At 54.2% G+C, this 12120-nt stretch overlaps 1 protein-coding gene across 8 annotated transcripts in view; it reads left to right on the plus strand.

Moving 5' to 3' along the window:
- Kdm2b (lysine demethylase 2B) overlaps window positions 1-10938 on the plus strand; it is a 95759-nt gene extending 84821 nt beyond the window's left edge. For all 8 annotated transcript variants that reach the window (XM_013144801.3, XM_013144802.3, XM_003462925.5 and 5 more), the window contains 7 exons: window positions 6-116; window positions 512-550; window positions 649-1328; window positions 1692-1855; window positions 1933-2094; window positions 2551-2769; window positions 9838-10938. In XM_013144801.3, the coding sequence (XP_013000255.1) occupies window positions 6-116; window positions 512-550; window positions 649-1328; window positions 1692-1855; window positions 1933-2094; window positions 2551-2769; window positions 9838-10019 (1557 nt within the window). In that variant the 3' untranslated portion in view covers window positions 10020-10938. The remainder of the gene's footprint in view (window positions 1-5; window positions 117-511; window positions 551-648; window positions 1329-1691; window positions 1856-1932; window positions 2095-2550; window positions 2770-9837) is intronic.
- Window positions 10939-12120: the final 1182 nt, after the last annotated feature.

Below are 12120 nucleotides of genomic sequence, written 5' to 3' on the forward strand. Positions count from 1 at the left end.
TCTAGGCCTCGACGCTTCAAACGTCCCCCGGGTCCTCTCACCTCTCGCCAAGGCCCCCTCTAGGCAGCAGCCTCAGCCCCTGGTGGAGATCCAGCCTCACTTACTTCCAGCAGCAGGTGCTCCCGCGCCCCGCTCGCCGCCCCGCCAGCCCCAGTAGCCGGTTCCGCCCCCGGCCTTGCCACCGCTGGCCACAAGGCGGCGCCTGGAACCGCTCCCTTCCCACTGTCCCACTGGCCGGGCGGCTGGGCTGAGGTGCCTGCGCCTGCAGCTGCCGGTCTGCCTGGTGGGAGTCATGGGTGGGACCCCACGGCCGCGCATCCTCCTCCCTCTCGGGCTTCCCCATTGGGATCAGCGGGCAGCGGTCGCGGCTGCTGGTCAGATGGGGAGGAAGAGCTGGCACCTGGTGGTTTCCCTCCAGCCCCTGCAGACTGCACTCTTGGTGGGCTGGGGGGAATGGGGCCTGCGCTGCTGATGCCTGGAGCAGGCTCTGTGTGCTTTCCTCTCACAACAGCTAAAGCCTGGCAAGGAAGACAAGCTTTTCCGGAAAAAGGTATCATGCCCCTCCCTGTCCCGGCCGCTGTCGTCTGTGGGGGTGGGGGCGACACCGCCCGCTGACCCAGGGCTCCCTGCTCTGTGCCCGTGCTGCAGCGGAGGTCCTGGAAGAACGCTGAGGACCGGATGCCTCTGGCCACCAAGCCTCTCCGGCGCTTCAAGCAGGAGCCAGAGGACGATGTGCCCGAGGTACCCCCCAAAAGCAGGGACAGTGACCACTCCCGCTCCAGCTCGCCCACTGCGGGGCCCAGCACCGAAGGCACCGAGGGCTCGGAGGAGAAGAAGAAGGTGAAGATACGCCGCAAGCGGAGGCTCCCCAGCAAGGAGCTGAGCAAGGAGCTGAGCAAGGAGCTCAACCACGAGATCCAGAAGACGGAGAGCAGCCTGGCCCATGAGAACCACCAGCCCATCAAGTCGGAGCCCGAGAGTGAGAATGAGGAGCCTCGCCGGCCGCTGGGCCTCTGTGAGCGCCCCCACCGCTTCAGCAAGGGGCTCAATGGCACCCCCCGGGAGTTGCGGCAGCCACTGGGGCCCAGCCTGCGAAGCCCGCCCCGAGTCCTCTCCCGGCCCCCACCCGCCACGTCCCCGCCCAAGTGCATCCAGATGGAGCGCCACGTGATCCGGCCGCCCCCCATCAGCCCTCCCCCCGACTCACTGCCCCTGGACGATGGGGCAGCCCACGTCATGCACAGGGAGGTGTGGATGGCCGTCTTCAGCTACCTCAGCCACCGGGACCTGTGTGTGTGCATGCGGGTCTGCAGGACCTGGAACCGCTGGTGAGGGCCCACCTGGCTTAGGACACCCCTTGTGGCCTATTCCTGTGAGCCACAGGGCACGCAGGTGGCCAGCCGAGTCTAGAGAGCTGTGGTGGCCCTGCCTGCCCCCTCCTTGAATAGCTCCCTGGGAGCCAGGTGGTCAGGACTGGTCAGGACTCAGGGCTGCTGGACTCCAGCCCCAGCCTGGTGTCTTGCTGACCCCCTGTGAGGTGCCTGCCTCCTGGGGGACATCCTGGCAGTGTTGTGAGGCTCACAGGAAGTCCTGGTGGGATTGTGGGTGCTGGAAGGTGAGGGGTACTATCACAGCCGAGCAGGGGCTCCCCGCCATGCCCAACCACTCATGACGTCCCTCTGGCCACCCAGGTGCTGCGATAAGCGGTTGTGGACCCGCATTGACCTGAACCACTGCAAGTCCATCACGCCCCTGATGCTGAGCGGCATCATCCGGCGCCAGCCTGTCTCCCTCGACCTCAGCTGGACCAACATCTCCAAGAAGCAGCTGAGCTGGCTCATCAACCGGCTGCCCGGTGAGCCCCGAGCCAGGGCCTCAAGTGAGGGGCGGGGGCTGAGCACCCACTGACCCTACCCAAACCTGTCCCCCCAGGGCTCCGAGACTTGGTGCTGGCGGGCTGCTCATGGATCGCGGTCTCCGCGCTCTGCAGCTCCAACTGTCCACTGCTCCGGACCCTGGATGTCCAGTGGGTAGAAGGGCTCAAGGACGCCCAGATGCGGGATCTCTTGTCACCGCCCACAGATAATAGGCCTGGTGAGTCGCTGACCCCAGGCAGTGCCTGCACCCCCAAGTCCCTGCTCCGCAGGGCATGCCCTGGAGTCCACACCCTGTCCCCAACTGTCTTTGGGCATGTGGGGCCACAGGTGGTGCCAGAGGCACCTTTGTATACACTGGGGCTCTGCTGTGGGAGTAGACGCCCAGGGCATGACCTTATCCCCTTGTTCTTGCCAACTTTAGGGCTCCTGGGCACTAGGGGAATGGGGCTGGGGCAGGCTCAGGGTGTGGCTGACTGCTGCAGGTTAAAATGAGGGTCAGGCTTTCCTGACTCTGACTTTCCTAGAGAATCTGGATATCTAACTCTGGACTGGACTCTTGTGGGTTTTAGATGTTAGAATTCAGATGCAGGGGGAGCATTTTACAGCTAAATGGAATCCCTACGCCTCAGTGTTCAGTCAGCTCAGTGGTCACCCCTCTCCTGCCTGTCCCCAGGTCAGATGGACAATCGAAGTAAGCTCCGGAACATCATGGAGCTGCGCCTGGCGGGCCTAGACATCACGGATGCGTCCCTGCGGCTGATCATCCGCCACATGCCCCTGCTCTCCAAGCTGCACCTCAGTTACTGTAACCACGTCACTGACCAGTCCATCAACCTGCTCACCGCCGTGGGCACCACCACCCGGGACTCCCTGACGGAGATCACCCTGTCAGGTGCGTGGATCCCTGCGTCTGCCCACACTGCTCTGTGTGCCAGGGTCACCCGGGACCAGGCAGGGGCCAGGACGGCCTGGCCAGAGGCAGGTGGCTCCATGCAGATTGTAGTAACCGCTACCAAAAGTAACGCTGATAGCGGTGAGTGCGGGCTGAGGCCAAGGAGCTGCAGGCCGAGCATGCTGGGAGCCAGGCCACGCAGGCAGGGCACTCTGCCCATGTGGGCATCCCTGTGTGCCCCTGGTGACCCTGCTGTCAGGGGCCTGTGGTTGGAGAGGACAAGAAAGCCCGTCGGGATCCTCGCCTCTCTGTCCGCTGTGGGCAGGAGCTGACCTGAAGGACCAGGCAGAGGCGGCACTGCCTGTGCTTTGCCAAGCTGGGGCGAGAGAGCGGTGCTCAGCGTCAGGTGGTTGGGTTTCGGCCAAGTGAAAGGGGAGAGAAAACACCCTTGCATCTCTCCCTTTTTGCTTTTTTTCCTTTTGAAAAACGACTGAGTATCAGGGGCGCCCCGTGTACCTCCTGTGCTGGTCACCTCACTGAGCTCGTGTTCCTGAGCCATTTGCTGTCATTGCAGCCCACAGCTGTGACCGAGAAACCTCGTGATGGCAGGGGCTGATCCTGCAGGGGCGAAGGAAAGCACTGTGTGAAGGGGTTCTCTCATGCCAGCACCCCTTGAGGCTCAGGGCTAGCACTGCGACAGAGACGCCCTCTGGAGAAGGGCGAGGGGACCTCAGGCTGGCAGAGCCTCTCTGTCCCTGGTGCAGCTGCCACCCTCCATGTGGCGCTGTGGGGTCCACTTTCCTCTCCTGCCTTCTGAGAGCTCTGCACCCTTGCAGAGAGCCGTGAAGCGTGTAGGTGTCCAGTGTTGGCCTGCCTGCCTGACCGGTGGCTCTGGTTGGCTTCCCCTCCCTTCAGTATCCGCAGTGGAGTTAATGGTGCAGTCTGCCCCGAGACAGAAGGCCCCTGACCGGTTTCAGGCTTTGTACACGTGGATGGGGATCTGGTCTCGGCACAAGCGAAGCTGCAATTCTAGCTGCTGCTCTTCAAGCTGAATTTCACCCTAGAAATATTTAAGGGGTGCCAAGGCCTCCTTGCCCTTTACAGCCACCCTGATCTCACCTCTCAAAACTCTCTAGTACTCTCCAGTGTTTCCTTCCACATGTCCCCTCAGGCATGTCTAAGTTGCGGGCACAGAACTAGGGTTGTGTTTCTTTTGTTTTGTTTTGTTTTGTTTTGTTTTTTTTGTACCAGAAATTGAACTCTGGACCTCACGCTTACACAGGCGGGCGCCGTGCCGCTGAGCCGTATCCCAGCCCTGTCGTGTCCTCTTGTCCCTGCCTCCCCTCCCTCCATTGTTACCATTTCTGGTTAAGTTGTACTTGTTACAAGCACACAGGATCTGGGACTGCCGAGCCATGGCAGTGCGTTTCCTTTCACGCCTGAGCTGTTCAGGGCTTGCTGGAGTCAGCAGCTGCCTCGTCTCTGTTTGCTTAGCAAACTGTACAAGAGAACTGGACTTTGTTTCCCCCACATGAGCTCACAGCCCCATGGCCAGCTTGTGCAGGACTTGCTGCTCCCGGCTCCCACTGCGTGGGAAGTCTCATGTCTGCCTCGCCCCTTCCTTGGTCCCACAGTGTCCCTGACACTCACTGGCAAAGGACATCCGCAGCTCGGTTGGGAGTGCTAGCAGGGCCCTGCAGTCTCAGGGTGACAGGCTGTCTGCCGTCTTCCACATCTGGAGGTAGAGTCCCAGACTGCCTGGTCCTTCATCTCAGCACCCCTGCTCTTTTCTTTTTCTTTTTCTTTGGTACTGGGGATTGAACTCACAGCCTCATGCTTGCCAGGCAGGCGCTTATGCCACTGAGCTAAATCCCTGGCCCTACACCTCTACTTTTTGGTAGTTGTCTTTTGCCTCTGCTTTTGATGATTAAGCCTTGGTTTGAGCCTATGTTCTTCTTATTCTGTTTTATTACTTCTGAGACGGGCTCTCACTCTATAGTCTAGGCTGGCCTTGAACTCGCCGTCCACCCCATCCTTCCCCGTGCTGAAATGACAGCTTTGCGAGACCATGCCCAGGTGGAGTTTGAGCCTAGTTTTATCAGTTATGCTCTCTCAGTCTGGAAGCACGGGCAGTTCCTTTCATTGTTTTGTCTGTTAACTTTTGGACCAGTCTGGTTTTTTTGTACTAGAAACCAATCTGAGGACCTCATGCTTGCCGGCTGCACCCTGGCCCTGGACTAGTCTTCTGATGCCTTCTCTGTTTCCCTCCTATTTCCCGTTGTTCTTCTGCCAGTCTTCTGCAGGTTTCTCTCCCGTCATCATCCGGCTCTCACAGTTTCACCCCTGCTGCTGTGTAGAGCCCCAGGGAACTGCAGTTTACCTTGGTCAAGAGTCGGATGTGGTGGCTCTGCTGATGAGAGTTCGGCTTGGGTTTGTAACTCACAAGCTGCATACTTCCTCCGCAGCTGTCCTGAGCCGCTGTCTGCCATGCTGCAAGGGCACCACAGCAGGCCTTCTTCACACTCTGTCCACGCCCTGGGCTGGCTGCTGGTGTCCTGGGGCCAGGGAGGAGGATGCTTGGAGTGTCACTGACGCAGGGCAGGCTTGTCTCCCCCAACCCTTACTTCGGAGTGGGGTGCTCCCCTCTTCTTGGCCAGAGACCGTCTCTTTCCCCATCAGAAACCAAGGCCTCAGGCTTCTGTGAGGAGACCGGGCATTGCACTGCGTGCTGGGCAGCTTTTAGCCAGGCCTCTCCCTAACCATCTCGGCCCTTCTTCTGGCTCCTATTGCTGCTGGGAAAGCAGTGCAGAGTAAATCTGCTTCTCCTTGCCACTCAGCCACTTCAGAGCTAAGTTTCCTCACGTCTAAATTCTTAGGTCTTCTCTAGCAATAATTTTGGTTTTGCTTTTGTTTTGAGGGTCTCATTATGTAGTTCAGTTCAGACTGGTCTTGAACCACTGTGACGTGTAGGATGGCTTTGAACTTGGCAGTGATCCTCCTGCCTCAGCTTCCTGAGTGCTGGGATGACAGGCGTGCACCACCACACCCAGCTCTAGCAGTAACCTTTTTACCAATAAATTTTATTGTAGCAAAGATAAGTAATACATAAGACTGACCAGTTTAGCAGCTTTTGCATATGTAATTCAGTGACACAAATCATTCAGTGTTGCACATCATCACATTCCAGTTCAGAATGTTTTCATTGCCCCCGACAGAGGTGACTCCCTCTGCCCGCCTCCCTGGTGGCCCCTGATGATCTCACTTTTCTCTTGGCTGGTGTAGCTACCTCACAGGCCCTCGTATAAAGTGGGACTGTGTGGTCTTTTAAGGACTGACTGCTGGATTCAGGGTTCCTCCATGCATGGCATGTCGTAGTGTCCCCTTCCTTTATCAGGCTGAATGACTCTCGCACATACATGCCCTTCTTATTAACTTGTTCTTCTGTTGGTAGGCACTTGAGTTACTTCCACATGTTGGCTGCTTAAAATGATGCCGTTGTGAACGGGTAACCTTAGCTGTGTGGGTTTCTACTTTAAATTCTTCTGGCCAGTGATACAGCTCAGTAGCACAGCACCTGCCTGGCAAGTGCACAGTCCTGAGTTCGATTTCCTGGTACCAAATAAGTAAATTCTGACCACAGTGTATAGCTGGAAGTGAAACTGCTAGATCATATAGTAATTCTGTTCTGTTTCTGAGAAAACACAAAGCCATTTTCTGTAATAGCAGAACCATTTTACATTCCCACCAGCAGTATGTAAGCGTTCCAGTTTATTCACCTCCTGGCCAACACCTGTTTTTTTGAAACATCTTTGTTTATTGTACTGGGCATTAAACCTTGGGCCATTGCATGGAACCACTCCAGCCCCACTGTTGTCTCGTTAAGGTGTTAAATTGGTTAGCCAGGCTTAAGCTCAAGATCTTGCCTCAGCCTACCAAAAAGCTAGAATTACAAGTGTGCTCAGCTCAAAAGCTAACATTTTTTAAAAGTTACAAAGTTTGTTTAAGGCTGGAGTGGTGGTTACATGCCTGTCATACTAGCACTCGGGGTGGAAGCAGGGGTGCTGCAAGTTTGAGGCCAGGCTGTGCTACAACGTGAGTTCGAGGCCAGCTTGAGCTGCGCATAGTGAGACCTTGTCTCAAAAAGACAAAAATAAATTTTGTTGAGCCAGGTATGCTGCTGCATGCCTTGATCTGAGCATTTGGGAGCCTGAGAATTAAGCACAAGCCCGAACTATAACATGAGACCTTTCCTCAAAACAAAATTTTAAGAGACCCAAGACCAAAAAAAAAAAACAAAAAATTCAGCCGGGTATGGTGGTGATCCTTGCAAGTTCAAGACCAGCCTGGGGTACAAAGTCAGCACAAGGCCAGCCTGAACTGCAAAAAGGCAAAATAAATTTACGTGTCATTTTGAGTTTTCTGGTTATAAGTTTTGAATCATTTTTTGTTAATTTTTGTACACAGTGTGTGGTAGGGGTCTGTTTTTATTCTTTAGCACATAAATACCCATTTATCCATCATCTTTGGTGTAAAGACCTATCTATTCAGTGATATCAACACCCTTGGCAATTTTTGGAGGGTTGTAGCTACTTGCTATGTAGCTCAGGCTGGCCGTTGAACTTGGTGTGATCCTCCTGCCTCAGTCTCCCAGGGGCTAGGATTAGAGGCAACACCAGGCTGTCCTCAAAGGGTTTATTTGAGGACTTTCAGTTCTATCCCATTGGTTTGCATGTGTCCATATACTAGTACCACATTGTTTTGTAGTAAATTCTGAGATGAAGTAAGTGTTCAACTTCAGTTTTCTTTTCTGCTTTTTTCAGGACTGCTTAGGCAAGTTAAGGTCCACTGCAGTTTTCTGAATTTTTAGATGGATTTTTTAGTTATGCAGAAAAAAAAAATGCATTGGGGAATTTATAGCAATTTCATTGTCTCTGTAGATTTCTGGTTATTACTGACATTTTGAGGATTTTGGGGGGGGGGTCTTTTTCGGTTTTTATTGGTATCAGGGATCGAACTCATGACCACCTGCTTGCAAGGCAGGCTCTTATGCTGCTGAGCTAAATCCCCGAGGATATTTATTAACGTGAACTCCAGGCAGACCTGCATCAACCTCCTGAATGCTAGGATTGCAGAGCTGCAGCACCACACCTGGCTGAGGATGAAGTCAGGGTTTTCTGTATAGAACACTGCCGCATCTTGCATGGTGGTGGCCCATGCCTGGAATCCTAGCTACTTGGAAGGCTGAAGCAGGAGGATCAAAAGTTCAAGATAGCCTGAGCAATTTATAAGGGAGACCATCTCAAAATAAAAGTGCCAGCAATGTACTCAGTGGTTGTGTGTGTCAGTGCTGTCATCTGCAAATACGTAATTTATTTTTCTTCACCATCCATGTCTTTTCCTTTTTAATGCTTTGATCTCTCTAGAACTTTTATTTTATGACCTGGTAGTCGTTCACCTTTACTGTGGACTGTACTGTTTGAGATTGTAATTCCTAATTCTGGTCCTCCCACTGACTGAGAAAAACGCCTTTCTTGAACTTAGCATAGCCCTGTGCATAAAGGTTCTTCATACCCTATTTTGAAGATTTTCAGGCAGAAAAAGTGTAAAACAGCACAATGGACTCACGTATCCCTCCGCTAGAGGCACCTCAGTGAGTGCTGTGTCCCTGCCTGTACCACTCCTGTCCCACTTCACCGCACACCTGTGCGCACCTGTGCACAGCTGCCGTGGACAGGGACACCTGCCACAGAGCCAGGGCGCCCTGCAGCGTGCAGGGCAGATGGCAGTGAGTCCCTCTGTCCTTCAGTGAGAGTGAAGGCTGGGACGCTCACCAAAAGACAACCTGTGTTGGGCCCTGAGAGGCTGAGACAGGAGGGCCACTCAAGTTTGAGGCCAGCTTAAACTGCATAGTGAGACCCTGTCTCAAAAATCAACAAAAAAGACAAACTCATGTGTTCTCCCATTCCAAGACTGAGTTAGCTTTTTTGTTTTGAGCTGGGCTGTCACTGTGTAGCCAAGGCTGGCCTCCAACTAGAGGCTCCCAAGTGCTGATACTCCAGGCATCCACCATTCCACCCCATTCAAGTTGTCAATCTTAATTGCAAAAGCTGAATGACGAAGATGTTACAGAATGGTAGTGTTCAGTTTCTTCAGAAAAATCATCGCTCTGTAACTTAGTACTTGATTTTTTGTGGGGGAGGGTGGCTAGGGATTGAACTCAGGACCTTACACTGAGTTACTCCCCCAGTCTCAGTAAGTTACCCAGGTTGGGCTCAAACTTGTGATTCTCCTGCCTCAGCCTCCCAGAGTGCTAGGATCACAGGTATGCCACTGTGCTCAGCTATATGTGATTCATTTTAAATAGAAACAGGACAGGGATTTGGGCAACATGATACAATTAAGATACATTTATCCTCTTAGTATTTCCATTCCATTTGTCACTATTCTCTGTGACAGCTGGGCCACATACTGAACAGGCCTTTCCCCTTTCATCAGCCACCCTCAGATAAGGGGTGGGGATGGATAGCATCCTGAGTTGGAGTCCATTCCTGCCACCGTTCCCAAGTCCTGAGTGAACAGCCAGCCTGCAGGCCACCCAGAATTGGTTCATTGGCTGTGTGTCATTTATTTTGTTCTACGTCACAGTTCCCCTGGGAGCTCCAGATGAGAGCCGAGGGCTGGCTTAGATGCAGGTTAGATGTTTTTGGCAAGCACGCTTCCTTGGACGACAGGTGGACAGACGTGGTTTCTATGGGTGACCTTCCAGTCCCAGAGAGACAGGAGGGACAGGAGTATTCCCTGGCTGCACATTTGTAAGTTGAGTGTGCAGTGCTTGGGCCTTTCAGTGAGGGCGGATCCCATGGAGCACGGTACCTGTGTGCTGGGGCCACCCAAGTGCTCAGGCCATTGGCTGGAACCTGTCCCCATCCAGGGCGCCCTTGAGCAGCACAGCTTCCTGAGGCACAGGGTGCCGGAGAAGCTCACAGCTCTGTCCCTGGGGCTGGGGCTGGGGCTGGGGCCGGGGCCACGGGCCCAGGTGACTCCCTCATGTCATTTCCTCTTCCGCAGACTGCAATAAAGTCACTGACCAGTGCCTGTCCTTCTTCAAGCGCTGTGGGAACATCTGTCACATTGACCTGAGGTACTGCAAGCAAGTCACCAAGGAGGGCTGTGAACAGTTCATCGCTGAGATGTCCGTGAGCGTCCAGTTTGGGCAAGTCGAAGAAAAGCTCCTGCAGAAACTGAGTTAGTCCAAGGACAAGTGTAAATACGGGGTGGGCAGGGCGGCGGGCAGGAACAACTTCGGCCGCCGTGGGCTTTGCCGCCATTGGAGCTCGGGGTGCAGAAGACAGAGCGACCCCATGTGCGGTGTCTCCAGAGGCCGCTCGCAGGGACTGGCACAGGGCTTCGACGGCAGGGTCTCCGGAAGCGTTTCTGTTCGGATACCTAGTTCCTTGCAGAGTCAAGGGTTTGGGTGTCAACATATTGTGGACCACGCACCACATCCGCTGCCATCCTGACACATTTTTCGGTTTTGTTACATCTTACATTATGCAGAACTATTTTTGTACAAATTGTTTAAAAGTTATTTATGCAAGGTTTGAATGCATACCAGTGTTTTTATTGTTTTGAGATTGCCAACCTTCCTGGTTTCCTTCTAGTAGGAGAGAACTTAACCTGTACTTCATCAACCCAGGTGTGCCCAGCCCCGAGCCGCGGCTGAGGCCTCCGCTTAAAAGCATGCTTAGCCAGAGGCCGGCCCGGCACTCAGGAAGTCACATGCGCATGTTGTGGATAGGTCTGAGTCCCAGTCACCTGAGACTCGCTGCCAAGTTCCTTCCATAGAAAAGTCTCCTTTCCCTCCGATCTGACCATTGAAACTCCAGCCATTGCACTCAGGAGGGGCTGCCCCAGCATGAGCACTCCCACTTCACATCCACCCCACTGCTCCCGTGAGCCGAAGAGCAGTGACCACGTCCCGCGGAGGCTCTTGCCCTCGGGTTCTCTCCTTTGAAGCGAGTTGAGTTCTCATCTAGGTTCATGAGCTGGCTGTCGCTATCATGAAGTTCTGCGTCCTGAAGTGCCATTGTCTCTGGTGGTTATTTCCTACACCTTCCCCGACGTGGTTTTACCTTTGTTAAATTTGTATAAACAATTGTGTAAAAAAGCTGTCTTGGTCTTTGGGGGTTTTTGTTGTAGAGAGGACTAGAGGCTTACAGGTAGGCCCAGCCCTGGTAAGTGTCACCATCCGGAGACGGGACAGTACTGTTCTTCCCCTGAGAAACACAGCTGCCTGAGCGACAGACATGGTATTTGCCTGGTGCCACCGTGATGGCCACGTGTGGAGATGAGGGGCCACCTGCAGGGACTACCTGCGCCCGGGCTGTGGTGGGTGAGAAGGCTCTAGGCTCTGTGGTGACTTCTCCAGGTGGCAGGCACAGAAACTAGGGACAAGTTATTTCAGATCACAGACTTTCTAGCCAGGGCCCTGTCACCACGTACTTATGGAAACACTGCTGCAGGGGAAGCCAGCAGCCCCCTTTCTCTGTAATCTGAGGCAGCACACAGCCTCAGCCCAATGACTGTCCGCTGCTGTATTTGCCCCTCATCACTTTCTCGTGCAGGCAGAATAGTCTTATTAAAGTGGTAGCCAGGCGTGGTGGCACATGCTGGTGCTCCTGGCAGTGCCACACAGCAACAGCAGTGCAAGACCGTTTCTCCAGACCTTTTGTGTAGTGAGCTTCAGGTGCAGCCGGACCAGGAGACCGGAGGCTGCAAAGGAAGACACTGATACCTTAAATGACACTTTGATTATGAGGACTGGGACAAGGTGACGTCCCTGTATTCCACTGTGGACCTTCTGAGTTTGATTCGCACAGTGGACACAAAGAGGCACCGTGCACCAGTGAGCAAACAGCAGCTTCCGGTGGAGATGTTCACCCTCTCTCTGCCAAACATGTCGGCTTTGTCCCCGGTGTCCGTGGGTGCCACCTCTAGGACGCCCCAGACAGCAAAATCCTTGGATCCTTAAGTCCCTGTTTTGTCCCTTTCTGAAGTGGCACTGCATCTGCGCACCCTTTGAGGTGTGAGGATATTTTTCACAGCACTGGGATGAAACCCAGGACCCCCAGATGAGCCGGGCAAGTTCTATGCCACCACGCTGCATCCCACCCTTCTCTGGGCCGCTTCCCAGCATCCCACCTGTGACACAACACTTGCCACGACTACATGCTGCAGCAACAGTTCAGGGAAGGAAGCGGAGCAGTAAGCAGACTGGCACCACTGTTTGGGTGACTTCGGTCCTCGTTGGCAGAACCCACAGCTGGAGAACTCACAGATGCCACAGGCCGT

This window comes from Cavia porcellus, unplaced genomic scaffold, assembly GCF_034190915.1.
Source record: "Cavia porcellus strain 051 isolate PalLab524CR breed Dunkin Hartley unplaced genomic scaffold, mCavPor4.1 scaffold_16, whole genome shotgun sequence".
In the NCBI taxonomy this organism is placed as follows: domain Eukaryota; kingdom Metazoa; phylum Chordata; class Mammalia; order Rodentia; family Caviidae; genus Cavia; species Cavia porcellus.